Source organism: Lolium perenne, chromosome 1, assembly GCF_019359855.2.
Source record: "Lolium perenne isolate Kyuss_39 chromosome 1, Kyuss_2.0, whole genome shotgun sequence".
Classification (NCBI taxonomy): Eukaryota; Viridiplantae; Streptophyta; class Magnoliopsida; order Poales; family Poaceae; genus Lolium; species Lolium perenne.
In genome coordinates, this window is record NC_067244.2 from 109,207,848 (window position 1) to 109,234,772 (window position 26,925).

The following is a 26,925-nucleotide window of genomic DNA, read 5'->3' on the forward strand; positions in this document are numbered from 1 at the left end:
GATTTAAATGAGGTGCTACACCTCATAGATTTAAATTCCTAAAATTTGAAATAGTTTAAATGGGCTAGTATTGACTACATAGCCAATATTCTGCTTCTAGCCCATGATCATATACAGAACATATATCATATTTTTACATAGTAAATTACTGTTTGTTAAATGTGAATTATAGCAATTGGATTCACTTCAAAATTCAAATTGGTTGATTTTTAAGATTTATTTGAATACTGAAAAGTATCTGTTTTGTTCTTTTTGTTATTCAAAATCTCCACCAGGTATGGGTTGAATCCAGTGGGATGAGTTGGATAATTTCATAAGCTTTCTATAGCATTTTGAATCACCAGAATTGGATTTGTAGATTTGAAAATATTCAAAATATAGCAAGGGTCCAGTATTGAAAAATTCTCTGAAGCGAATTAATTTGAAAAGGGGAAATGGGCTTAGGCGGGAAAACTAATGGGCCGCAAGGTTTAAAATGCAGCAGGCCAGCCCAGTAACGCTTCAGTGCGCCACGGGCCAACTGACAAAGGGTCCCGCTAGTCAGTGTCTTTGTTTTACCGAAACGGTAAGTTCTAACCTGGGCCGTGCGATTAGATGGAGATCTGACGGCTCAGCTGCGTCGTCTTCGTCGTCGAGAGGGGTGTGCTGGAGCGGCGGAGGCAGGGGGTCGACGGCGTGAGGAAGCTCCGGCGAGGGGCGGCGCTGGTGCTAGGCGGCGTTGTCGACGAAGGGGGGTCGCCTGGTACCAGTTGCAGCTCCAATGGTGGTCGAATTCGTCGTGTTGATCTGCGGCGGATTCCGGCGATCGACGGAGCGATTGGGGTTGTCTGTGGCTTAATCGAAGGGGGGCTGGTGTTGAGGAGGTCAAGAAGAGGGAGTGGAGCAAGTTTGGTGTGGATGAGTTGGCCGCGGGAGGTCTCTATTTATAGGCGAGATGCTGACCGGCGGGTGTTGTGAGAGGTCATCGACGGCGAGGGCTGTCCAGGGCGCGAAGGGGCATGCTAGGGGGCGCGCTAGGGAGCTTCGATCATGGTGAGGACGATGCGCGTGAAGGGGCAGCGAGGGGAGGATGATGGCATGCGGGAGTCGTTCGAGTGCTCGCAGTACGGGCGCGGCAGAAGTTTGATAATGGCGACGGCGATGGTTCCTCCGCAGGCTAGCGATCGTGTCTACGGGGTAGAGGAGATGGTGGCCAAGCTCGATGCAGAGGTAGGCGTGTAGGGATGTACTGAGGCGACGGCACGCGTGCGTGCTCTGGCGCGCCCAAGACAGTGTCCGTGCGCGCTCACCGCGTGCCTGGCACGGTTCTGGGCGGGTCTGGGCGCGTCTGTCTCGGCCAATGCCATGCTCGCGCGAGCCAGGGCCGTGATGCGTGATGATCAGGGAGGTCAGGAGAGTGTACTGGACATGGTGATCGAGAGAGGGGAGGGCCAGAGAGAAAGTGAGGAGAGTGGCTGGCATGGTACTTGACATGGATGACATTTGATCATGGCACCACTTTAACCAGTGCCAAAAGGCTTTGTTTGATGCAGAGGAGGTACAGGAGTGATGATCATGCATGATCATGCAAGGTTTAGGCCAAAATCTGTTGTGTAAAAGCATGTCTCTCATTTGCCAATTGATGCCTGCAAGGTGTTCGATCATATGGCCGCATGAACATTTAATTTGAATTTCGAAATTCTTTTTGGTGGAACTCAAACATATTAATTACAGGTTAGTTTGGTGGTGGTGGGGTTCAATTTGGAAAAGAATTGCAAATTTTCAAAAGTGAGGTGATCTTATTCTCTCTCTCGGGTTCCATCTTTGCACAATAATTCTGGTCAACCTAGTCAACTCTGACTATGGTGGTCAACATGAAAGTTGTAGACTTTGACATGGTCTTGGATGACATGGCATTGGTTGGCTAAGTTTAGTTTAGGATTTGAGAGATAAAGAGGTGCAAAGTAGGGAAGAAATTAAAAATGGGACATATGACCATTATCATATGTGAATTGAATTTGAGATTTTCTTTGATTTGATTCTTGTTTCTTTGATGCATTTGTGTTTGTTTAACATATATAAGTATTCTATAAGCAAGAGATCAAGCAAAGGTGGCCTTTGGTGAAGATTTGCAAAATTGGCTTTATGTGTATGTGAGTGAAAATGGGATTTTCTCACCATTTGATTTCTCTCCATTTGATTTGACTTTTCTTGACTCTAATGTGATTCTTATTAGTTTAGAAACATTTTAAGACCATTGAAACCAATTCAAATGGTCTTGCTCAAAGATTTGCAAAAATGGCCATAACACATAAGAGGTGATATGTCAAATTTCATTATTCTTGTAAATTGTTCCCCTTGCTTTACTTGGGCATGGATTAGGGTTAATTTAGTGTTACATTAGGTTTGGAGATGTTTTCACATCATTTGGTCAAGGTTTAAAGTCATAGGTCAAAGTTTGGTGAAATGGGTATGTGTCACATATGCCTCTATGCATATGTTGCATTTGATTTTCAATTTGACTTGGCTTGACCCAATTGGTGTGGTTGAGTGTTGAAATGGTATATAGGAGTGATCCCACCATTCACAACATGTATTAGGGTTAAGATTCTTAAATTCACATATTTGCTATTTTACTCTCATATGCCTCTAGGGCATTTTTAGTTTCTTTTTATTTTCTTTTGTTTCACTTTGGATTTGGTTTGATAAGTGCTAGATAAGGTGTATGAAGGTTTTCCAAACCTTTAAGCAAAGCAGAAAAGCTTAGGGTAAAGTTTTATAAAAATAGCCATAGGCACATATACCTTTTTCTTATTTAATTTCCTTTTATTTCATTTTAACTAGTATGGTGAAAAGAGGGGGTGAGGTTTAGGGTTTAAGATTATTTCAATCTACTTTAACAAGCAATCATGGCAATAGCACAAGGATTAAGCAAGATCACTATGTATCATACTTAGTTTAATAAAAGTTTTTGTTGGTTCCAAAATTTGGAACTAGGGAAATTCATTTGTTTTGTTTTGAAATTTTGGGATGTTACAAACCCTTCCCCCTTAAACAAATCTCGTCCTGAGATTTTAAGAAAAGTTAGGTTCCTAAGAGAGATTGAGCATTTTATTAACAGGAGGACATACTTGGCATGGTCTGGGGTGCTTCCTGAGCTTCAGTGGCAATCATGTGGTAGAGACGGCCGTTGTTGTTGTTCTGGTTCCTTCTACCTGCAAAGAGGCGTTGTTGCTGAGCAGGTGCTGCGGTATTGGTGGCAATCCTGGCAAGCTTTTTGGGGCACTCATTGGAGAAGTGACCCACAACTCCACATTCGTAGCAGTTGATGGTGGACTTGTCTTTGGGGATTACGGGGGTAGCGTTGCTTCCAGTCCTTGGGGCAGTATTGGTGTTGTTGTTGTTTCCATTGTTGTTGCTGTTGTTGGGGTGGTTGTTGTTGTTGTGGTTGTTGTTGTTGTTGTTGCCTCCGGGCTTCTGGGGTCCTCCGTTGTTGTTGTGGTTGTTGGGGCGATAATTCTGGGCAGGGGCTTGTTGTATCTTGGGGTGAATCCTCCAGAAGAGTTATTGCGGTACTTCTGGGTATGGTGGGGTCCATTCTGGTTCATCATTCTGCGTTTGCGGTTCTCATTGGCTTGATGTAGCTTTCCTTCCATCTGTATGGCTGAGTCCACGAGGGCTTCCAAGTCAGCGAACGGAATGTTCACTAACACAGTTTGCATCTCGTCATGCAGTCCGTTCAGAAATCTCTCCTTCCTTTTCTCATTGGTGTCGGTCTCATCCGGGGCGTACCTTGACAGAGTGAGAAACCTGTCGCAGTATTCCACCACGGACATTTTTCCTTGCTTGAGTTCACGGAACTCGTCTCTCATTTTCTTGATCAGTCCTTGGGGCACATGATATTTGCTAAACTTTAGCTTAAAGTCTTCCCATGTCATCATCTGTCCCGCATTCATTGCACGGGCACTTGTCCACCAGGCTCTGGCAGGTCCTGACAGGTAGTGGGTGGCGAACAGTACTTTTTCTGCGGCTTTAACTCCCGCAACTTCGAGGTTGTTCTCCATGGTCTGGAGCCAGTCATCAGCATCAAGGGGCTCTTCAGTCTTGTTGAACATCGGAGGGTTGGTGTGCTGAAAGTTCTTCAGCTTCGACCCAGGGTGATCGTGGTTTCCATGGCCTTGATTGTTCTGAGCTATCTGTTGCAGTGCGGTAATGTTGGCTTGGTGTTCAGCTCTCTCGACTTCTCGGTCGGCAAGCAGGGTTTGCAGCAGTTGCATCATCGCGTCGTTGGTGCGATTGGGAGGGGCCATCTGAACATTGATGTAGATGATAAGATAAGAGGGAAATTTCTATGGTTTGTTTTGTTAAGTTTAAAAAGTTCATAATATTGAAACTTGAGTAGTGTTGCGGGGGTAAAAACCAACAACACTTTTTCATTCATACCAAGCATCACACATTACAAAGCTAACACACCGTTGGTTTGAAGAACCATTCATCGCTCTAGATACAAGGGGATCCTGATACAACTCACACATCCGAAAGTGCTTTAAATGAACTACTCTTCAGGGGGGGATTCTTCGTCTTCACGGGTAATGTGCTTGGCGAAAAGCGAGGGCGTTGTCCAACTCCTTGCGGGTCTTGTACAGCATGAAGTCGAGGTGTGCTACATAGTGGTTCATCTCCGTGTGCGGGGGCATGGTCATCGGTCTTCCGGTGGGGTCATGTCTTGGGTAGTAGATGAAACGAGTGTTCTTAATCTTGTTCTCATTTTGTCCACACAGACGGGCAATTGCTTCTTGCATTGCTCTGACTAGTCCTTCCTTCCAGGTGCTTCCCGTTACAGAAAACCAGATGGTTTCCCATGTTGGGGTTCCAAGCTTTCCTCTCAGATCTGCAGTAACTTTCCACCGAGGTGGTCCTCCCGATGGATTGTTGAGGGGTATTCCGACGAACTCGGGGTACGGGCGTCCTAAATACTCAACCAGTTGTTTCAAATCCTTCTCGAACATGAGGTTTCCTCCGTGGCCAAGCTGATAAGACTTGCAGGTGTACTCCATCTGTGAAGAATTATGATGAGTAAGTTAGAGAAGTGTGTCAAAATTTTATGTAGTAGTATAAGAAGAATAGAGCATAACTTTCTTATTTTGAAGAAGATCTCAAGGATAAGAGGGAGAATAAGTTTTCTAAATAGTCACTTCATTTGTTTTGAAACTAAATTTTTCAGACGTCCATTCTAACTAGGGTCTCCTAAGGTCAACAATGGCTCTGATACCAACTTGTCAACACCCGGATTTTTAAGTCCAGATGCCTATTATGCCATTCATCGCAATCCCAGGAATATTGTTTTTGCGAGACATAATAGATTAATATCACAACACATCATTCATTACAACGCATAATTGTCTTACAACAAGGGATCACATGATCCAGTCTCATTACAATACTAGTTGATCTATTGATCAATTACAAAACACATAGCGGAAGCGAAGTAGCGTAGTAGTAGTCCATCTATTCCACGAGCAATCTGTTGACGTCGGGAGTGATCCTAGTTGTCGTAGACGTCCTGCTGTCCTTCTTCCGGGTTCTGGTACTCGTCTTCATAGTCTGGCCATTTGAATAGCCAGGGACACAGCCATGAGTACTTTAAAGTACTCGCAAACTAATACTAAGGTAAATACTATCAACTATAGTAAGGGGGTTCTAAGCTCTAGTTTCATTTGCATAAAGCCAGTTTTATTTCGTAAACACTTTAATAATCAAAAACCTTCATTTGCTCAACTAACTCAAGTGGGAACATTAGTGTCATTCCCACAACTCAGTTGTGATTCAAAGTCAAAGTCACCTTTCAATTCAAATCACAAGTCACCATTCATATTTTTAGAAAATTTCTGATGACGGAACAGTATGGCCTTTCCAACTGTCCATAACCGCGGACGCGGCTATTCGAATAGGTTTAACTCTGCAGAGGTTGTACACTTGTGCCACAACAATTGCAATAGTTCGTCAGGGGTAACTGGCCCTGATTTATCGTACGCAGTACGCGAACTACCAATCCTAACCTTTCATTTACATACTCTAGTATAGGCACCTCTCCCCATGAGCTTGGCCTCCCAGTGAAGACACGCGGTCAGCCTGGGAACTGCACAGGGCTTGGGCCGGACATTCACCTCATTTCACGTCATTTCACATCATTCCTTCTGTAGAGGCAGCCTCCAGCATAACCCCGATGACGCTTGTTCAGAGGAAACCCATACTAAAATACATAAGTTTCCAGCTAAGCCTTACCCACATTCAGGTATTGTGGGGGTACTTGTAAAATTGGAATGGTATCGCATCCGAACCCAACCATCAGTGTTTTTGTAAAATTCACCAAGTCATTCACCAGTCATATTCACCTTCAAAATCTCTCAATAGAATGACTCATCATTCCAAGGTTTTCAAAGTCATTTCCATTCACAAGTTCCCAAATAGAGTAGTCACTTTTAATATTGAGCACTAGCATCTAGTTATGAGGGGTGCTAAGTATCTTGGAGCTTGCTAGGCTAAGTGTGATGTTCTTGTACTACTCTATAACTCAACCAAGTGAATCATAAACCAAGGAGTAACTTTGATAAATAAAATCAAGTAAAGCTTGTAAAGTAAAAACTTGGGATAGGTTCATAAAGTAAAATGTAATGGTGCCTTGCTCTTGTAGAGCTTTGCACTTTGCAAGAATATAAACTTGCAACCAAAATGGTTTGCACTATTATAGCTTGCATTGGTAATAGCTTGCCTTGGTTGGTGATGTGATCAAAATTCTCTTGCTCTTCCTCTTGGTAGAAGACCTCTTCCTCTTGATAGTCTCCGGTACTAGCGTCTATAAACGAATACGAGGATACAATCGCCAATCAACACTTAAGTAATCTTAATTAGCCTTATTGGCTCACACAATTGATCTAGCATCACTACTTAATATTGATTCACAAATTATGCTAGGGTTTCTTTATTTAACAATAGGAAAATCATTTCCTCTCATTGAAAGTTGAAATTAGGGTTTCTCTTTGGTTTGGAGAAATAATTTCCTCTCATTGAATCTTCTTAAGATTTAATCTTCTCAAATAACCAGGGATGATCCCATGTTGACCAAGGTCAACACTTCACACTTAGTATTTGAGAAAAGTGATTTAAATGAGATTCATCATCTCATGTGTTTTAAATAACCTTTGCAATTTAAATACTATGTTGATTTAAATTCTACAAGTGAGCAAGTATGAGCCTAAGCATTTAAAGGTCAACACATTACTTCATATCACTTGTTATAATGATTTAAATGAGGTGCTACACCTCATAGATTTAAATTCCTAAAATTTGAAATAGTTTAAATGGGCTAGTATTGACTACATAGCCAATATTCTGCTTCTAGCCCATGATCATATACAGAACATATATCATATTTTTACATAGTAAATTAGTGTTTGTTAAATGTGAATTATAGCAATTGGATTCACTTCAAAATTCAAATTGGTTGAGTTTTAAGATTTATTTGAATACTGAAAAGTATCTGTTTTGTTCTTTTTGTTATTCAAAATCTCCACCAGGTATGGGGTTGAATCCAGTGGGATGAGTTGGATAATTTCATAAGCTTTCTATAGCATTTTGAATCACCAGAATTGGATTTGTAGATTTGAAAATATTCAAAATATAGCAAGGGTCCAGTATTGAAAAATTCTCTGAAGCGAATTAATTTGAAAAGGGGAAATGGGCTTAGGCGGGAAAACTAATGGGCCGCAAGGTTTAAAACGCAGCAGGCCAGCCCAGTAACGCTTCAGCGCGCCACGGGCCAACTGACAAAGGGTCCCGCTAGTCAGTGTCTCTGTTTTACCGAAACGGTAAGTTCTAACCTGGGCCGTGCGATTAGATGGAGATCTGACGGCTCAGCTGCGTCGTCTTCGTCGTCGAGAGGGGCGTGCTGGAGCGGCGGAGGCAGGGGGTCGACGGCGTGAGGAAGCTCCGGTGAGGGGCGGCGCTGGTGCTAGGCGGCGTTGTCGACGAAGGGGAGTCGCCTGGTACCAGTTGCAGCTCCAATGGTGGTCGAATTCGTCGTGTTGATCTGCGGCGGATTCCGGCGATCGACGGAGCGATTGGGGCTGTCTGTGGCTTAATCGAAGGGGGGCTGGTGTTGAGGAGGTCAAGAAGAGGGAGTGGAGCAAGTTTGGTGTGGATGAGTTGGCCGCGGGAGGTCTCTATTTATAGGCGAGATGTTGACCGGCGGGTGCTGTGAGAGGTCATCGACGGCGAGGGCTGTCCAGGGCGCGAAGGCGCAAGCTAGGGGGCGCGCTAGGGAGCTTCGATCATGGCGAGGACGATGCGCGTGAAGGGGCAGCGAGGGGAGTACGATGGCATGCGGGAGTCGTTCGAGTGCTCGCAGTACGGGCGCGGCAGAAGTTTGATAATGGCGACGGCGACGGTTCCTCCGCAGGCTAGCGATCGTGTCTACGGGGTAGAGGAGATGGTGGCCAAGCTCGATGCAGGGGTAGGCGTGTAGGGATGTACTGAGGCGACGGCACGCGTGCGTGCTCTGGCGCGCCCAGGACAGTGTCCGTGCGCGCTCACCGCGTGCCTGGCACGGTTCTGGGCGGGTCTGGGTGCGTCTGTCTCGGCCAATGCCGTGCTCGCGCGAGCCAGGGCCGTGATGCGTGATGATCAGGGAGGTCAGGAGAGTGTACTGGACATGGTGATCGAGAGAGGGGAGGGCCAGAGAGAAAGTGAGGAGAGTGGCCGGCATGGTACTTGACATGGATGACATTTGATCATGGCACCACTTTAACCAGTGCCAAAAGGCTTTGTTTGATGCAGAGGAGGTACAGGAGTGATGATCATGCATGATCATGCAAGGTTTAGGCCAAAATCTGTTGTGTAAAAGCATGTCTCTCATTTGCCAATTGATGCCTGCAAGGTGTTCGATCATATGGCCGCATGAACATTTAATTTGAATTTCGAAATTCTTTTTGGTGGAACTCAAACATATTAATTACAGGTTAGTTTGGTGGTGGTGGGGTTCAATTTGGAAAAGAATTGCAAATTTTCAAAAGTGAGGTGATCTTATTCTCTCTCTCGGGTTCCATCTTTGCACAATAATTCTGGTCAACCTAGTCAACTCTGACTATGGTGGTCAACATGAAAGTTGTAGACTTTGACATGGTCTTGGATGACATGGCATTGGTTGGCTAAGTTTAGTTTAGGATTTGAGAGATAAAGAGGTGCAAAGTAGGGAAGAAATTAAAAATGGGACATATGACCATTATCATATGTGAATTGAATTTGAGATTTTCTTTGATTTGATTCTTGTTTCTTTGATGCATTTGTGTTTGTTTAACATATATAAGTATTCTATAAGCAAGAGATCAAGCAAAGGTGGCCTTTGGTGAAGATTTGCAAAATTGGCTTTATGTGTATGTGAGTGAAAATGGGATTTTCTCACCATTTGATTTCTCTCCATTTGATTTGACTTTTCTTGACTCTAATGTGATTCTTATTAGTTTAGAAACATTTTAAGACCATTGAAACCAATTCAAATGGTCTTGCTCAAAGATTTGCAAAAATGGCCATAACACATAAGAGGTGATATGTCAAATTTCATTATTCTTGTAAATTGTTCCCCTTGCTTTACTTGGGCATGGGTTAGGGTTAATTTAGTGTTACATTAGGTTTGGAGATGGTTTCACATCATTTGGTCAAGGTTTAAAGTCATAGGTCAAAGTTTGGTGAAATGGGTATGTGTCACATATGCCTCTATGCATATGTTGCATTTGATTTTCAATTTGACTTGGCTTGACCCAATTGGTGTGGATGAGTGTTGAAATGGTATATAGGAGTGATCCCACCATTCACAACATGTATTAGGGTTAAGATTCTTAAATTCACATATTTGCTATTTTACTCTCATATGCCTCTAGGGCATTTTTAGTTTCTTTTTATTTTCTTTTGTTTCACTTTGGATTTGGTTTGATAAGTGCTAGATAAGGTGTATGAAGGTTTTCCAAACCTTTAAGCAAAGCAGAAAAGCTTAGGGTAAAGTTTTATAAAAATAGCCATAGGCACATATACCTTTTTCTTAATTAATTTCCTTTTATTTCATTTTAACTAGTATGGTGAAAAGAGGGGGTGAGGTTTAGGGTTTAAGATTATTTCAATCTACTTTAACAAGCAATCATGGCAATAGCACAAGGATTAAGCAAGATCACTATGTATCATACTTAGTTTAATAAAAGTTTTTGTTGGTTCCAAAATTTGGAACTAGGGAAATTCATTTGTTTTGTTTTGAAATTTTGGGATGTTACAAAAATGGCACCGTTTGAAGCTCTGTATGGAAGAAAGTGTAGATCACCGATATGTTGGTATGAAGCCGGAGCAAGCAAAGAGTTCAACCCTGATTATGTCAAGGAAAAGCAACAAATCATTGACATTATCAGGGATAGGCTCAAGATAGCCCAGAGTCGACAGAAGAGTTATGCCGATCAAAAGAGGAGAACATGGGAGCCACGAGTTGGAGACATGGTATACCTTAAGGTGAGCCCGATGAAAGGACTTCAGAGGTTTGGAGTGAAAGAAAAGCTAAGCCCTAGGTACATCGGACCTTTCAAGATTTTGAGTCAAAACCGAGGGTTAGCCTTCGAATTGGAACTACCAGGAAGGTTATCTCAGGTTCACAACGTATTCCATGTGTCGCAACTCAGAAAATGCTTGAAGACCCCAGATGAACCAGTATCACATGAAGAGCTTGAGTTACAACCAGATTTGACATACATTGAGAAGCCAGCGAAGATTCTTGAGGAAAACTGGAAACAACTCAGGAATCGAGCGATAAAGTATTGCAAGATATAATGGAAGCATCATCCCGAGAGGGAAGCCACCTGGGAAAAGGAGGAAGACCTGAGGAAAACATACCCCGAACTTTTCAGGTATTACAACCACAACTTCAGGACGAAGTTTTCTTTAAGGGGGAAAGGCTGTAATGTCCCAGGTTTAGAGACGATCGAGGGGTAGATTTTAGAAAGGGATGTGCATTGCATTGTAATTTATGGGGAAATTTCGCGCTTTTAAAACAAAACTGCATCGAAGGGGAACAGGTTTCTCTCTCGACACCTTACAGGGTTAGGGTTTCGAGAGTGCGATGAACTTGTTCCTACTTATCTAAATTAGGGTTTTGAGAAGAGAGAAGTGATATTACATTGAAATCTTAAGTTGCATGATTGAATTATAAGTTAAGTTGTTTGAATGAATTCAAACCAAATTTGAATTTGAATTTCAAAATTCAAACAACAAATGATTATCAAATAATTCAAATTTGAGATAATTTAACACACAATTATCATTAAGCAAGAATATAAGTAATACAACAATTGCATTAAGCTCATTAAGGAAAACTTGAGCTTTATTGATAATCACACACATGATACATTGTCTTTACAATATTTAGAATAGAATTATGAATTACAACATATTACAAGAATGGACAAAATTAGAAAAAGAAAAGAAAAGGAAATTACAATTCAATGATCTATCCTAACACTACAAGCTAATCTTCATTTAGCCTTGTACTTGATGATCTCCATGATCCTTGGAGCATCAGGTTGATCCCTGCAAACAAACACAACATAGAGCACATTATGCCAAGTGGCATTGCCACTTGGCAGGTTAGCAAACAATTGAAATGAAGAAGATATGATCAAGTCTCTGCCGAGCAGATCCATGCCACAGATAGGACCAAGTCCAAGTGCACAGCACTTGCACACACACACAACCAGGCAGCACACAAGGCAGTGTGCATGTGTAACACACACACACAGTGAGTCACCATGGTAAGTTGTGGTGCTATCGACCAAAGAAGCCATAGCTGGCCATATAAAAGCTTTTCACAGCCAAACCCTAGCCACTTGATTCATCCATCGACAGGATTGCTCTGGTAAGCCACCAAGAACACCAAGAACACCAAGAACACCAAGAACAGCTAGAACAGATAGAACAGCCTCACTGTTCAATCTGCTCCATCACACCACTGAATTAAATCAAGCTTCATCAAGTCACCAGGAGGAGCAGGGCAAGCAAATCAACCATAAGATCAACACAGAGGCAAACCTCTACACCAACATCAAATTCTAGGAGCTGGAGTGAGGTATACCAAGCATCATGGACAAACCAGATGGTTTTGTTCATATATAAGCATATGCATCAATCACACTTAATCAAAAGGGTGTGATACCCAAGTTGTGTCATCATCTGGCTACTAAGCCATATGGTGCAAGCAAGAGCAGAAAGGCCACTGGTAAATCATCTAAAGGGAACAACAGTTATGACAATCAATGCATAACTGAAGAAATCCAGCAAGAGATGAGAGCACAAGTTAGCCTAGTTACACACACTTAGCACCTATAGCTAGTTTGACCATCAGATCTAGACAAAACATTATCTATTTGATTTCAACATCAAGAGCTACTGGCAATCCAATAAATGGATCACCCAGAAAGCATTTGGTGAGCAACAGCAAGCCAACAAAGAGGGGAGCTACCCTAGGGCAGCATATAACTACTGCCAGGGTCACCTCAAACCCTAGAACAGCCAAACCACCAAGCCAAGTACAAATATCATCACCCTGATTGGGTTCAAAGAAGAGCTAGGGTTCCCAACCACTGTTGGCATCCATCTAGCCCAAGCCAATCAATTGTGATGATTATCACTGTATCACAGTTCACATCAATTATCCATTCAATCAATAAAGGCAACACGGATAATTGATACTAACAAGTAAATCATGAAACAAACATTTGCTAATGATCCAGAGGATCACTGCAAGCATCAGCTGATGCTTGAGCAAGCATCAGTACTGATCTGTGCCACACACATACACAGAGATAAGTAACAGCAAGGCACAGGCAACAGGTAAGCAATCCAATGACCAGCTGTTGATGATCACATGATCATCAGAGCTTGCTATAGCATGCTAGAGCATGCTAGAGCATCACTAAGCAACAGAGCATGGACCAGACAATTAATTGGCCTCAGATAATCAACAGTTGCTTCACAGATAACCTAATGGATAATCAAATTATTGTATCCAGAAGCACATCCAAGGCTGGATGAACCACTGGATCAAGATAAATAAGTAAAGCACTTAGTGCTCAACACTGAATCATGCAGTTAAACCAACAGTAATGCTCAATTGAGCATACACATGAAATTGAGCACAAGGGACAGCATACCATTGCCCTGGTTCTTGCCAAATTGCAAGTAATACACACAGAACCCAAGCTAGAGCAGCATACATGAACACACTTGACATCTAGCAAGCTTAGTAACAAGAACAGGGCCACAGAGAGAGAATTAAGCAAGAAAGGAGAGCATGGCAACCAATTAAATTAGGAATTCCTGCACAAATATATGGCAAGGCATCACACAGCAATAGCACATGCCTTGGGCAGGCAAGCACAGCAGCACAAGCATCAGAGCAGCATAGCAGCATACGCACACACAGTAAGTTAGGCGCATCAGTAGCACAACTAGAATCATGGCAAGCAGCGCACAGCAGTAGGAGTAGCTGCAGTGGCAGCAAGGCATGGCGGCATCTCCATCAGGAGGAGGGCCATGGCCAGAGCTACTGGAGGAAGAAGAGGAGCAGGCAAGAATGAGAGAGAGGAGAGGATTGAAGGAGGCGTACCTGGAGCGGCAGCGCAAGGCTTGCCATGGCGGCACGGCGGCACGGGCCACCCATGGCAGCGCCAAGCCACGCCTGGCCTGGCGACGCCGAGCGTGGGCGCCCCACGGCAACACCACAGCAGCACCACGGCGGCGCCACAGCACCTGGAGCGTCGGCGGCGACAAGATCGCCAAGGCACTCCACGCCAGGAGACTAGATGCGAAGGGGACGAGGCGAGCAAGCGGCACAGCACGAATCGCCGCGGTGGATCTGAATCGCCGTCGAGTGGCGGTTCAGATGCCCCACATCTCGCCGGCGGCGATGGCCGGAGTCGGCCGGAACAATTCGGCGAAGGGGCGGCGACGCGCGCGTCACCAGAGCTCTAGGGTTAGGGTTCGGACACGAGCGCGCGCGAGAGAGAGAGAGAGAGAGAGAGAGAGAGAGAGAGAGAGAGAGAGTGAGCGGGTTGGGCCGGACCAGGTGGGTCGGCCACACCTAACCCGTTGGGCCACCTGACAGGTGGGGCCCAAGTGTAATATAGTCTTTTCACAATTCAATAAAAACCTGAAACTTTGAAATTCAATAAGAAATTGATAAGAGCTCTAAAAAAAATAATTAAAAATTTGTAAATGGATCAGCATAAAATTCTCTATTTAAATAAAATATCAAACAGAATTTTTGAAGACAATTAAGAATAAGTCTTATTTAGATGATTTAAATAATAATTTAAATCACTCATATTATTTTCAATAATGAAAATAAGTCCATTAATGCAATTGGACTTTAAAAACACCTTGACAATATTTCAAGGTTGTATTTACCCTAAATCAAATATCTACAAGTTGTTCTTAGTATTAACCTCTCATAAAATAACAACGACATCGGAAGGGGGGAACAAACCCTAAAACTGGAATCATGCATAATTGCTTCTTTAACCATTGCCCTTATCGGACAATGATGCTATTTTTCAGAGATAGAGGACAAGGGTCAGTCCACACCTTCCAACTGCAAAACTTTGCAGTGTTCAGGCAAGTTCATCACTTGCTCATGTCATTTGAGTATTTCTATCAAATTACTTGCAAAGTATTATGGTTATCACTATCGCATAAAAATCAAAACCACTACTTTCATAACTATGAATATGACTATGTGGTGGGCAATGGAACCATGGATTGTGTTGATATGGTGGAGGTTCCATTGCAAGGGTTTATATCCATCTAGGATTAAACAACAAATGTCTTGATGATTCTTGTGCCGTAACATCCGTGTTAACCATAAGATCCGGAGTGGGACGGAGTCGTCAAAAGTCATTCAACCTCTCGTTCATCAACGGATGCGATCTACCGTAGTACACTTGTAAACCAAGGGGTCAAGCTTGGGAGGCTGGGGAGTCCTAAGTCCCCACGGCATTGTCCGTAGTACACTTGTCGCCCGAAGGAGGAAGATGGTGAGGCTGGGGAGTCCTAAGTCCCCACGGTATTGCGGTCTATGATGGGTTGCAGCTACCGGCAAAGGAGTTTGGTTCGATCCCAGACTGTCGTCGTGGTCGGGGTCCACCCTGAAATATATGGGAATAATGGGACCGGCGTGGACCCAGGGTCGGGGCATGCAACAAAGGGTGGGTGTTCGAGGTAGCGGAGGAACATGATTGGCTAGACCTTATACCGGGCCTCACACCGAAGGAAGTGTGGACGGGAAAGCTGCCCGGTTGGCACCAAGGTTAAGATCTCTTATGGGTAAAGCAACACACCTCTGCAGTGTAAAGAAGCGTGACTGTCACTCCTGTTCCGGGATAAGGAGCTGACGACCGGAAAGGAGCTCCATGAAGTTCTAGTAAACCGGTGAAGGAATTTGACGGACATAGCTCTTTGGAATAAAAGCAATCTCTTGAAGAAATGTTTATCAAAACTTGCATTGGTATTAGACTTTCTGGTCTAATATCGTAGCTAGAGCATTAAAGACCTCTTATCTATAATGAACTTGTTGAGTACGCTCGTACTCATACCACTCTTAAATCCCTAGCTTAGATTATGCAGATAAATGCGGAGGAGGACTACGACAACAATGAAGGAGCCGAGATCGTCGGCTATGAAGAACTAGATCTCTCTGGAGGTATCGAGGGCGTAGACTACCTCATCGTCTACGGAACCGGGGAGGCTTCCGGAGGAGATCAAGCCTAGAAACATCCAATAGTAGTAGTAACCGAGCAGCCCGAACTCTTAGTATTTAGCTGCTCGAGAAAATAAATGTATAACTTAATGAGACTCTTATATTGTAAGCTAAGTTGGGTTCGCCTCAAACCCAGGAGTATTCCTCTTAGGACCCAAGAGGAGCTCCGAGACGATATGTGTATGATATTTGTAATAATAAATGAATGAGTTATGGACCTGCTATGTTCTGTTGTACTACTCTGAGGGATGTAATATTTGCGGAATGGTACTTCGTGAATGTTATATCAACGACTGGCATACTACAACATGCAGTGGTATGCAGGGTCACCACAATAAACTAGTAGAAAATAATAAAACAATGGAATAAGACTTCATCTTCTTCGTCTTGCCCTCACCTGGTCATCCTCGTCGGTGTGGTACTAGCGGAGGCACATAATTTCATCGAAGACCTTGACGGTGAGTATGTCGTAGCCGTTGTACTTGAAGACGAGGACTTCAACGGTGTGAGCATGGGCGAACTGCCACCAACTCTTGTGGAGGTACATATGATCTTGGTCGTCCAACATCACCTCCATGAACCACAGGCTGGCCGTGCCGCCGGCCACATGCAGTACGATGCCGTGGGGCTCTTACCCAATCGACGATCGATGCGAAGCCTATCCCAGTCCATGTCCACGTGGATGGCGACGCCGAAATCGAAATAGGAGAGGTCGATGTCGATGGGCTCGGGCAACGATGGTGGCGGAGACAGTGGCGGGCTGGCAGCTGACTCAGGCCTCTCCCACCACGCCTTCCTCAACCACGCCCAAGCCTAGTGGCCGTCCTAGACGCCCTCCCCTTGAACCTATGCCTCCAACCATGGCCACCGAGATGCTCGCGATGGTGATGGGGGAATGGAAGAAGATGAGGATGCGCAAGAAAATGGCTGCCATTAGCCTACTTAAAGAGGCCAAGGCATTGGATGCTGGCGCGGAGGCCGAAACACTGGCATTGATGAAGGCAGGCGGCTATCCCAAAAGTCAAGCGGCATGGCCAAATCAGGATTTGTAGTCTACTCTCATTGATTGCTAGAGGAAGAAGGTCGTTGGGCCGCTGCCATGCGGGCCCTCGGTCCACGCGAGCGGACATGGGAGGACACCAGCGTTATCTGTGCAGATACATCGGCTTCCAAATTTGATGGAACGATAAATCACGCTTCATTTGAATCATCCGGCCGATCCATTTATGTGAATCACTTAGGACGAGTAAGCAATATTTAATTAGGCTGAGATGTCATTTGGCAAGGTTGGTCCTCGTGTAGTGGTATCCGACTGGCTTTTTTTTGAACAAGGAAGGTCCGGAAGGACCGAGAGCTGCATTAATTCAACACGGTTACAAACCAGATTACATAAAGGGCCTCGGAAGAATAGAAAATAACAGACCAGCCCTCCAATTTTGCATACAGGACCAACGCGATCAGGTCCCTGGTCATTGCTGGCGAACAGGCTTCGCCATCGAGTGCCTTCTACGCCACCGGGGCACAAGTCACTTGGGGCGTAGACGGCCGGAACTGTCGACGGCGAGGCGGAGTAAATCCTCCTTGTGGAGGAATATCTTCTGGAGAAGGACCGCCCTTCGGCCATGTAGTACTACATACCAGATTACATAAAAGGCCTCCAACTGATTGACGATACCAGTTAAAGATTCCTCGAGGAGCCACACCAGTTTCCAAGTGTCATTTGTTTACACATGAAACGAGTAGTACTACAAGACACGGTGGCTGAGTGGCTGGTGATGCGAGCGTGCCAAGTGTGCACTAAAAAATCTAGCTCGCTCCTCGAGGAATCTCATTCCGACCCAAAATCGCATTAAAAAAGAGCAGCAGTTGGGCCAGGTTCCAATGCGTTGTCAACCGGCGATTGGGCCTCTTGGCCGAGAAACAGCCCAGCCACTTGTGCAGATCCGACCCGCTCTCCAGAAGCTTCCGAGGCCACGCTACCGACGCGTGATCTAGAACCTTCCACAGCCTTCCCGACGTGTCTGGATGCGCACAGTACGGATGGGTATTTAGCACTCCGGCCGCCACTCTCCGCGAGCGCCCGACTTACCGCGAAATCACCCACCCATTCTTCTTCTACCGCAAAAAAATCTCCCGCTGCTCTCACGGAAGATTCCATCCCTCCTTTTGCCGAAGCAGAGTTGGTCTTCCTGCTCCTCCGATTCCAGTCCCTCGGTCCAACCCTTGGTTTGATTCGTTGGCTTCTTGGTTGGAGAGCTAGGTGGGTGTCGTGTCATGGACCCGGTGGCGGGGGGCATTGTGAAGGAGGAGCTCCTGGAGCAGCAGCCGCAGCCGCAGGACGGAGCGCCGCGGCCGATGGAGGGGCTGCACGAGGCGGGCCCGCCGCCGTTCCTCACCAAGACCTACGACCTCGTGGAGGACCCGTCCACGGATCAGGTGCTGTCGTGGAGCCGCGCAGGAAACAGCTTCGTGGTGTGGGATCCGCACCTCTTCGCCGAGGTGCTGCTCCCGCGACTCTTCAAGCACAGCAACTTCTCCAGCTTCGTCAGGCAGCTCAACACCTATGTGAGCACACTCTCCCTAGTCATCAACCAGTGGTTTCTTCTTCTTCTTATGGATTTGGCTAATTAGTTTTCTCCTTTGTTTCGTAATAATCTGTGGTGGGTGATGAGCACGCGTCGAAAACACATTTTGTTACTAATTAATATTGCCAATTTTCTCCAGCCATGGCTGCTGTCTAGTTTCGGTGATTACTTTGGTGATAAGTTATGGTTATTATTCCGGCTTGTGTCATGTGCAATTAAACATTTCTTCTTGATGGGAGCAACCGGCAACGCTAATTAATCTTTAATTCTCTCTCTTGTCATGGCTCCTAGAGTCCTAGTTAATCTTGCTGCCATGCTCCAAGGCTTGTTTGTGCTGGGACGGCAGCCTTTGCATAATTGTAGATAATAATTTAACCAAGTGTAGAATAAGCTAATCGTAGGTGTATGGCTTCATTGCAGTTTAATCCAAATTCTAGTTCTAAAACTTTTGGCGTTGTACTGATTATGTATGTGGGGGATCTTTTTTGATTGTGCTTATTCTTGAATCAATGGCTCCTACGGTGAGCTTCATCTGACGGCCGTGAGGCACGGAGATGTATTCTCCTGGACAATTGAATCATCCTGACATAATTCCTTAAACTTCTTATTGTAGCTAGATGGACAAGAATACTGGAAGAAGTACAGGAACCAGATTGTTTTGTTCTACAAGACTCTACTCATCACCTTCAAATGATATAGTATACTGATGATCAGGCTATAATCTAAAAGTTACAGCATAGCCTTGTGACTGTTGTAAGTTCTGTCCATGGCCTAACAGTGGTCATTACTTACCTCTTGCAATCTGCAGGGTTTCAGAAAGGTTGACCCTGACAGGTGGGAATTTGCAAATGAAGGTTTCCTGAGGGGTCAAAGGCATCTCCTGAAGATGATCAAGAGGAGGAAGCCGCCGTCCAATGTGCCTCCATCACAGCAGCAGCAGGCTATCACGTCTTGCCTGGAGGTTGGTGAGTTTGGATTTGAGGAAGAGATTGACAGGCTGAAACGTGACAAGAACATCTTGATCACAGAGGTAGTTAAGCTAAGGCATGAGCAGCAGGCCACTAAGGATCACGTGCAAGCCATGGAAGAGAGGCTAAGAGCTGCTGAACAGAAACAGGCCCACATGATGGGGTTCTTGGCAAGAGCAATGCGTAACCCGAGGTTCTTCCAACATTTAGTTCAACAACAAGATAAGAAGAAGGAGCTTGAGGATGCCATCTCGAAGAAAAGAAGGAGGCCCATAGACAATGTTCCATTTTGTGGTCTTGGAGTAACAAGCCAGAGTGAGCAGCATGATTCAGAGCTGTTGTTTGATTCGGGTGTCCTTGGTGAGCTCAGTCAACCTGGAATGCCTAGGCTGGAGAATTTTGCTCAGAATATTCAGGAGCTTGGGAAGGGTAAAAGAGATGAGGAAAAGATGGACCAAGCTAATGGGCAGGTGGAGCTAAACAATGAATTTTGGGCAGAGCTGTTTTCTAATGATTTTGGAGACGATTCTGGGCTGTCAGAGTTGGAGGGAAGGAGACCTGAGGATATCGATGAGCTGGCTCAGCAATTGGGGTATCTGAGTTCTACTAGCCCACAGTAGAGTTTTGTTGACAATGGTTTACTTAACCAACAAACATTGCTTCTTCAGTACTATTGCCGATCATCTTGAACAATCTGGTACATTTCGTATTCAATGACGCAGATATGTAGCTAATAAGTGTAATGGATAACATGGTAATAGTTCTAGTAATAAGTAATAATGTACTCCCTCCGGTCTCTTTTAATTGACTCGGATTTAGTACAACTTTGTACTAAATTTGAGGCAATTAAAAAGGACTGGAGGGAGTAGTGACAATTTATCGTGTTGACTAAATCTGCAGGAGTAAGGGTTAGAGTAGTAGTTATATCTTCGCGAATGTGGTTGGTAACTATCATGCCAATTTTCTTTCTCGATGTCTTGTTTATGGCCTTTCCTCTGTTGCTACTTACTCAGTCTATCCTGTCTATTCCTTAACCAGATTTAGTTGATTGGTGAACAACATGACACCTCTGGGCAGAGGGTAGAGGCTGACGACCAACTGCCGTAAGTACTCACATGGTTGATCACTTACTCAAGTCACGACAGTCAAAAAACGTTCTAGTGTATAACAATGCTTGATTTCTTGGATGTAGGTGTCCCTTCATGGAGACCCACCATGTTGTATAGCGTAATGGTTTTACGCTTATACTCACTACGCTGAAGAAGATGATCAACGCAGACTTTCATTTGTCATCAACTGGTATTCAGGAGCAGTTCGAGAAAGGTTTTACTGTGTATACTCACTATTTCAGTCAAGTTCTCTTGTGAAAGTCTAGTCTCTGGCTGTGGGTTTAGCCAGTTTTCTTGGGTGGTGTATCCCGCAGCCTTATCGTACGTAATTCAGACCAAAGTGTCATTTTGCTTGCCAATTTTGATGAACTTTGCAAGGTACTTGATTAGTTTCATGATTTTTTAACTTGTATATATCTGCCACTGCGAAGACTGGCGTTTTTGCCATTCCCGAGCCATCTGCAAATTTCAAATTTATGATTCTTCCTTTCTCGTAATGATTCAGCTTGATGGAAGTTGTACATTGTGTTTCATGGTTTTCTGCAGTTGTCGCAAGTTGCTCTCTGGGTAATAATTGCAACTGTGGGATGACTAAGGATAGTGGATGGCTAGTGATGTTGGAGTGTAAATCCATCCAACTAAAAGGGACAAATGTACTCCTCAAAAAAAAAAAAAAAAAAGGAAAAATGTCGACTGTCTCTTGCTGCGCTGGGGCATGATTAGTTGATTGCATGTTTTTTTTTTCTCTCTCGTGCAACTTAGCCCACCAATTGGTAGGTTATTTTGGATTTGAAAGAAACTAAACATGGTATTTGGTTATGTGCAGAATGGGGATTTGATAACCTCTTTTCGAACTAGTGAGGTTACCAACCTATTTGTACATCACTATGGAGCATAGTACGATTAAACATACTCCCTCCGTCACGTTTTACATGTCGGACGGCATATTTTGCGAAAAAAACCCTAACAGTTTTTTGACCAAGTCATCGGTCCTTCCTCTATCCTTGCTCACTCCGTCTCCTTGAGTTCTGACGACGCCGGCCGCCGCAAGCCCTCCACCTCGCGCGCGTCCTCCTGACCCAAGCCGCCGCCTTTTTTATACCGCGCCGCTCTGTCGCATCACTCCACCTCGCGCGTGTCCTCGCCGTCTCCCTCTTCACCTCGCGCATCATCCTCTTCATCGTCGAGTTCAAGCTTTGATTTTCCCCCACTCCGGCAGCCGGATTTGCAGCGCTGTGTTTTTTAATGGAATCGGCTGCTGACGAAGGTTTAATACAGCACCATGACCAGTAATGGAATATTAGCTGTGCTCTGTAGTCATCTGGTGACCAAATAAGGAGTACCATGACCAGTAATGAATCATTAGCTTTGTTTGGTAAAAACCTTGCAATTCAATTTGAAAGGTGACTTTGAAGTTTAGTTTGTCCTTAACAAGGAAATCCAGTAATGGTTTATTTTTGTGTGTGATTTCTATGTTCCCAAAGATGCTATAGTCAAGATTTAACATTTCACCCATTCTTTGTTCTTAAGTTCTGATTATTCCCCGTGAGATTATTGCCTGTGAAAGGGATCTTACTCCTCCTGCCTTTTTCTCCATAGAGGATAGAAAGGTTGATGGATGGATGGATGGAGAGGAAGGAAAGGAGATGATGGTCTGCTAGCTGGTTTGTGTGTATAAAAGGGAAAGCCTGTGGCCTTTGGAACCATACAATGATCAGGGACTGAGAGTGAGAATAGAAAGAGAGGTTGAGTAGTAGTGGTGGCAGTTAGAGCTCGGTGAGATTCAGTCTTTGAGTCTTCAGCAGTCTGTTCAATCATTTTAAAGCCGGCTTTTCTTTTGGCATTCATTTTGATGCCCAGTCTTCAGTATAAGATTGGTTTCAGAATACAGTTACGCCTTTCTGTGAGCCAACATAGAGACTCTTTCAGGCTCCAATTATGTGTATTCACTATACCAAGATTCAGCTCACTTTTTTTTATTGTTCCAGTTCATTTCTGTTTGAAAAGATTCAGTCTGAAAACTCTCGAATAAATTGGTTCCTTATCTCTACTAGACTTTGAAAATATTTCAACAAAGCACCACATTGGGTGAATCTAATCTCTTCAGACAGCATTGTCATGCTAAGTTTCAGGAATGTCTCAAAAAAATGCACAATATTGTCATGCTAAGTTTCAGGAAATGCACAAAAATGTTCAGTCCTGATTGTTCTACAGTATTGTTTTACTGTGTATTCAGTCCTGTTATAGTTAGGTTTATCTGAAATCATAGGAGTATGATTTGAAATCTAATGCTGGAGTATCATTTTTCACATGATGTCTTTGGCATGGCACTGGACACAAAATATTGTGCATTGGAGCATGATCAGATATGTCCATTGCCTAGAGTACAGAAGATCAATTTTCATTGCCTGGAAGGACAACAACAGCGATGATGACATTGAACAAGTCCTCGATACCATGGATCCATCTGCATACAATGTGACACGCCACTTGTGGCCTTGGATGAAATATCAGGAGGCTGGATTTGCGCATTGTGCGCTCAGGGCCAGTGAGAGTTGTGAGTGGGTGGGGTTCATTGATATCGATGAGTTCTTGCACTTCCCTGGCAACCAAACTCTACAAGTTGTCATCCAGAATTACTCAAGCAAGCCACGGATTGGTGAGCTCAGGACTGCATGCCACAGCTTTGGTCCATCAGGTCGGACTAAGATACCCAAGAAAGGAGTCACCACAGGCTACACCTGTCGGTTGGCTTCCCCGGAGTGTCACAAGTCAATCGTCAGGCTAGATGCATTAAACCCATTGCTGATCAATGTGGAGCTTTTGTTCATTGCCTGCAAGGTCAGTAGATCAATTTTCTGCAGTAGTAAAGGAAGCTCTGTGACAGCATTATCACAAGGAGAGCTTATCAAACTGAGCCCATCAAACTGAAGTCGTTGGCGAGGTAATATAGCAGCATTACCACTTTCAGTTATGCCTGGGCCGACTTGCATTGTTAGCCGCCAGAACTTGATGAAATTGGTACACCCAAGATATTGGTGTTCATTGTTGCTGACAAAGTAATGTGTACACGTACAATTTGCAGGTTATTACAGTATCTCGGGCTCTAATGGATGATACTCCAACTTGAGCTCCAGCAGCTTCAGGAGTATGCCAGGAATGGGGTACGTGAAGGTGTGTCACACCCCTTTCACCCTTGCCGGTATGATTGCCGACGTGAGGATCTGACCATCTAACTTGGAGAAGAAGAAGAAGAAAAGCAAAGAGGGAGAGAGCGGCGAGATTCAGATTGTATTCCTTTCCAAGTTTTGCGATGCCTTACACTGATGGCTTGCTGCCCCTTATAACCTGAGGTCAGCGAACCCACACACCAACTCACACATGGGTCCCACCCTACCCTTAGCTGGCATCATGCCTCCGTATGTCTACGGCGTGCCGATTGTGCCAGGCGTGACAATGCCTCCCGGAGAAGAACTTGCTTGTCCCCAAGCAAGAACTGAGGGAAAAAGAACCTTGAGAACTTCCCAATATTCCCACGTTGCCTGCTCTGTAGGCAGTCCAAGCCACTTGATCAGCACTTGCGGAACGGCTGCGTTGCCCTTCTTGACGAGACGCCTCTCCAGTATAGCATCCGGTTCAGTGTCCATGGTGTCTAAGGATGGAAACCTTGGGAGTGTTGCAAACACCGGCGTGTAATCTGGATGGTACTCCTTGAGCTGAGAGATGTGAAATACATTATGCACTTGGCTGTCAGGTGGCAGTTCCAGCCGATAAGCAACCTTGCCCACTCTGTCCAGAATCTGAAAAGGACCAAAATATTTGTACGCCAACTTAGGAAATGGCCGATTTACCACGGATGCTTGAGTGTAAGGCTGCAGCTTCAGAAGAACCTTGTCTCCTACTTGAAATTCTTTCTTAGTACGATGCTTGTCTGTGTTTTGCTTCATGCGATTCTGAGCTGTGGCCAAATTTTGCTTCAGAATGGTCAGTTGGGCTGCTCTAGCCGTCAGCACATCCATCACAGGAGAGGTTTCATCTGGTAGAGCATCTGGCATTGCTCCAAAGTCTGGCTCATGTCCATATAACGCCTTGAGTGGGGAGCAGCCCAGAGAGGAGTGTACTGTGGAGTTGTACCAAAACTCAGCAAGAGGGAGACAACTACGCCACAAACGGGGAGTGTCTTGGACTGTGCACCTCAAGAACATTTCCAGGCATTGATTCACTCGCTCCGTTTGGCCGTCCGTCTGTGGATGATAGGTTGTAGTGTAGTGCAACTTTGTTCCCAGTTTATTGAATAGCTGCTTCCAAAATGTACTTGTGAATATCTTGTCGCGATCAGAAACTATGGACCTTGGCATCCCATGTAACTTCACGATAGAGTCCACAAAACTGCGAGCAACTGTCTGGGCCGTGAATGGGTGCCGTAGTGGAACAAAATGAGCATATTTTGTGAATCAATCCACCACCACCATAATGCAGTTATTACCTTCAGAAGTGGGCAAACCTTCGACGAAGTCCATAGAGATGTCACGCCATGCTCCCGTTGGTGTAGGCAGAGGCATGAGTAACCCGGCTGGAGCAGAATTGAGGTGCTTCGCATGTTGGCAGGTGTCACATTGACGCACAAAGTCTGTCACTTGTGCCTTGAGCCCGTGCCAAGCGAAGAGCTTCCTCAGGCGCTGGTATGTTGCCTGGACGCCAGAATGGCCGCCAACAGCGCTAGAATGGAATGCAGTAATTAGTTTTGTTTGCAGTGTTGTGTTGGCTCCAAGCCAGATTCTTCCATGGAGCCGAATCAAACCCATATGCAGGGAGTACCCATGTTCATCTGGGCTGCTGATGGCTAGTTCAGCCAAGCGTTGTTGAGCACTAGGATCTGTGACATAAGAGTTGAACACTTCTTGAAGCCATGCCGGTTGCACGGTGGAACAGGCATCAATGGTAAACAAGTGTCCTACGCGAGAAAGAGCATCTGCAGCCAGGTTTTCTGACCCCTTTCAGTAAACAATCTTGAATTGAAGACCCATGAGACGAGACATCGCTTTCCTCTGCAATGGAGATTGGAGGTTTTGTTCATCCAAATGGCAGAGACTATGGTGGTCTGTCTTTATCACGAAGGGTGCTCGCTGCAGATACGGACGCCATCTATCCACGGCCATTAGCAGGGCCAAGAACTCCTTCTCATATATGGATAGTGAAAGGTGTGCTTTTCCCAGGGCTTTACTCAGAAATGCAATTGGATGTTGGTCCTGCATGAGGACAACTCCAATGCCCAAGTCACACGCATCCGTTTCGACAATGAACTATTTTTGGAAGTCAGGGAGGCTGAGCACTGGAGTTGACATCATTGCTTGCTTTAAAGCTTCAAATGCCTCTGTGGATTGAGCAGTCCACTCGAAGCTCTTCTCCTTTAGCAGATTTGAAAGTGGCTTTGCTATGAGACCGTAATTTCGGACGAACTTTCGATAATAGCCTGTCAACCCTAAAAATCCACGGAGCTCAGTCACTGTCTGTGGCTATGGCCAGTCAGCCATTGCTTGTGTCTTGGTTGGATCAGTGGCCACACCATCAGCTGAGATAATATGCCCAAGGTACTCCAACTTGGAGCTAGCAAACGTGCATTTGGAGCGTTTGACATATAGCTGCTGCTGCTGCAATAAGGTGAGGACTTCCCGCAAGTGTGTCACGTGATCTTCTATTGATTTGCTATTAACAAGTATGTCATCCATAAACACCAGCACTGATTTGCGCAAACAACGGTTCAACACTTCATTCATCACACATTGAAAAGTAGCTGGGGCATTGCAGAGCCCAAATGGCATAACCTTAAACTGATAGTGGCCTTGATGTGTTTTAAATGTTGTCTTGGCTTCATCATCAGGTCGCATGCGGATTTGATGGTATCCCGCGCGAAGGTCCAGTTTAGAAAATAGCTCTGCCTCCGCCAGCTCGTCGAGCAATTCATCGATGACCGGCATGGGAAAAACATTCTTCACTGTCAATTCATTCAAGCGTCTGTAGTCCACACAGAAACGCCAAAACCCGTCTTTCTTCTGTACCAGCAGCACTGGGGATGCAAATGGTGACATACTGGGTTGAATCAGCCCAGCAGCAAGCATTGCTCGCACTTGCTTCTCTATTTCATCTTTGTGTTATGGGGAGTATCGATAAGGTCAGACATTGAATGGCACTGCCTCTGGGTTGAGGGTGATGGCATGATCATAGGGTCGAGCTGGAGGAAGTGATGTTGGTTCTGCAAAAACTGGAGCAAATTCCTCCAATATGGCCTGTACTTGTGTAGGTACAGTAGCAGTGCTATGTTCTATGTCAGTGTGAATGACGGCCATGGCCCAAACATCGTTTCCCTTTGTCCATTTGGCAAGTTGTTCCACTGGCATCTCGTGAAGAGACAGAGTGCTTGTTGGTGTAATACCTTGCAACCA

The 26,925-nt window shown here is 44.8% G+C and overlaps 2 protein-coding genes across 5 annotated transcripts; one reads left to right on the plus strand and one right to left on the minus strand.

The window, feature by feature from the left end:
• Window positions 1-17,944: 17,944 nt before the first annotated feature.
• Window positions 17,945-20,979, plus strand: LOC127298961 (heat stress transcription factor A-2c). Of its 4 annotated transcripts, none has more exons than XM_051328842.2 (4): window positions 17,945-18,385; window positions 19,214-20,317; window positions 20,412-20,476; window positions 20,566-20,979. In XM_051328842.2, the coding sequence occupies exons 1-2, from the start codon at window positions 18,095-18,097 to the stop codon at window positions 19,991-19,993; spliced, it is 1,071 nt and encodes a 356-aa protein (XP_051184802.1). In that variant the 5' UTR covers window positions 17,945-18,094; the 3' UTR covers window positions 19,994-20,317; window positions 20,412-20,476; window positions 20,566-20,979. The 4 variants fall into 4 exon arrangements, with proteins under 4 accessions (XP_051184802.1, XP_051184796.1, XP_051184810.1 ...); XM_051328836.2 differs by having other exon boundaries at window positions 19,214-20,070; XM_051328850.2 differs by having other exon boundaries at window positions 19,214-19,965.
• A 2,928-nt stretch (window positions 20,980-23,907) lies between these two features.
• Window positions 23,908-24,537, minus strand: LOC139832879 (uncharacterized). The gene is made up of 2 exons (XM_071822827.1): window positions 24,334-24,537; window positions 23,908-24,282 (listed from the first exon to the last, which is right to left on the minus strand). The coding sequence occupies exons 1-2, from the start codon at window positions 24,535-24,537 to the stop codon at window positions 23,908-23,910; spliced, it is 579 nt and encodes a 192-aa protein (XP_071678928.1).
• Between the last annotated feature and the right edge of the window lie 2,388 nt (window positions 24,538-26,925).

Coding starts and splice junctions, on each gene's coding strand:
- LOC127298961 (XM_051328830.2), top strand. CDS start 18,095: ATGGACCCGGTGGCGGGGGGCATTGTGAAGGAGGAGCTCCTGGAGCAG. Junction 18,386..19,213: donor TCAGGCAGCTCAACACCTAT/GTGAGCACACTC, acceptor TGCAATCTGCAG/GGTTTCAGAAAGGTTGACCC.
- LOC139832879 (XM_071822827.1), bottom strand. CDS start 24,537: ATGCCAGATGCTCTACCAGATGAAACCTCTCCTGTGATGGATGTGCTG. Junction 24,283..24,333: donor CTTACACTCAAGCATCCGTG/GTAAATCGGCCA, acceptor GGTCCTTTTCAG/ATTCTGGACAGAGTGGGCAA.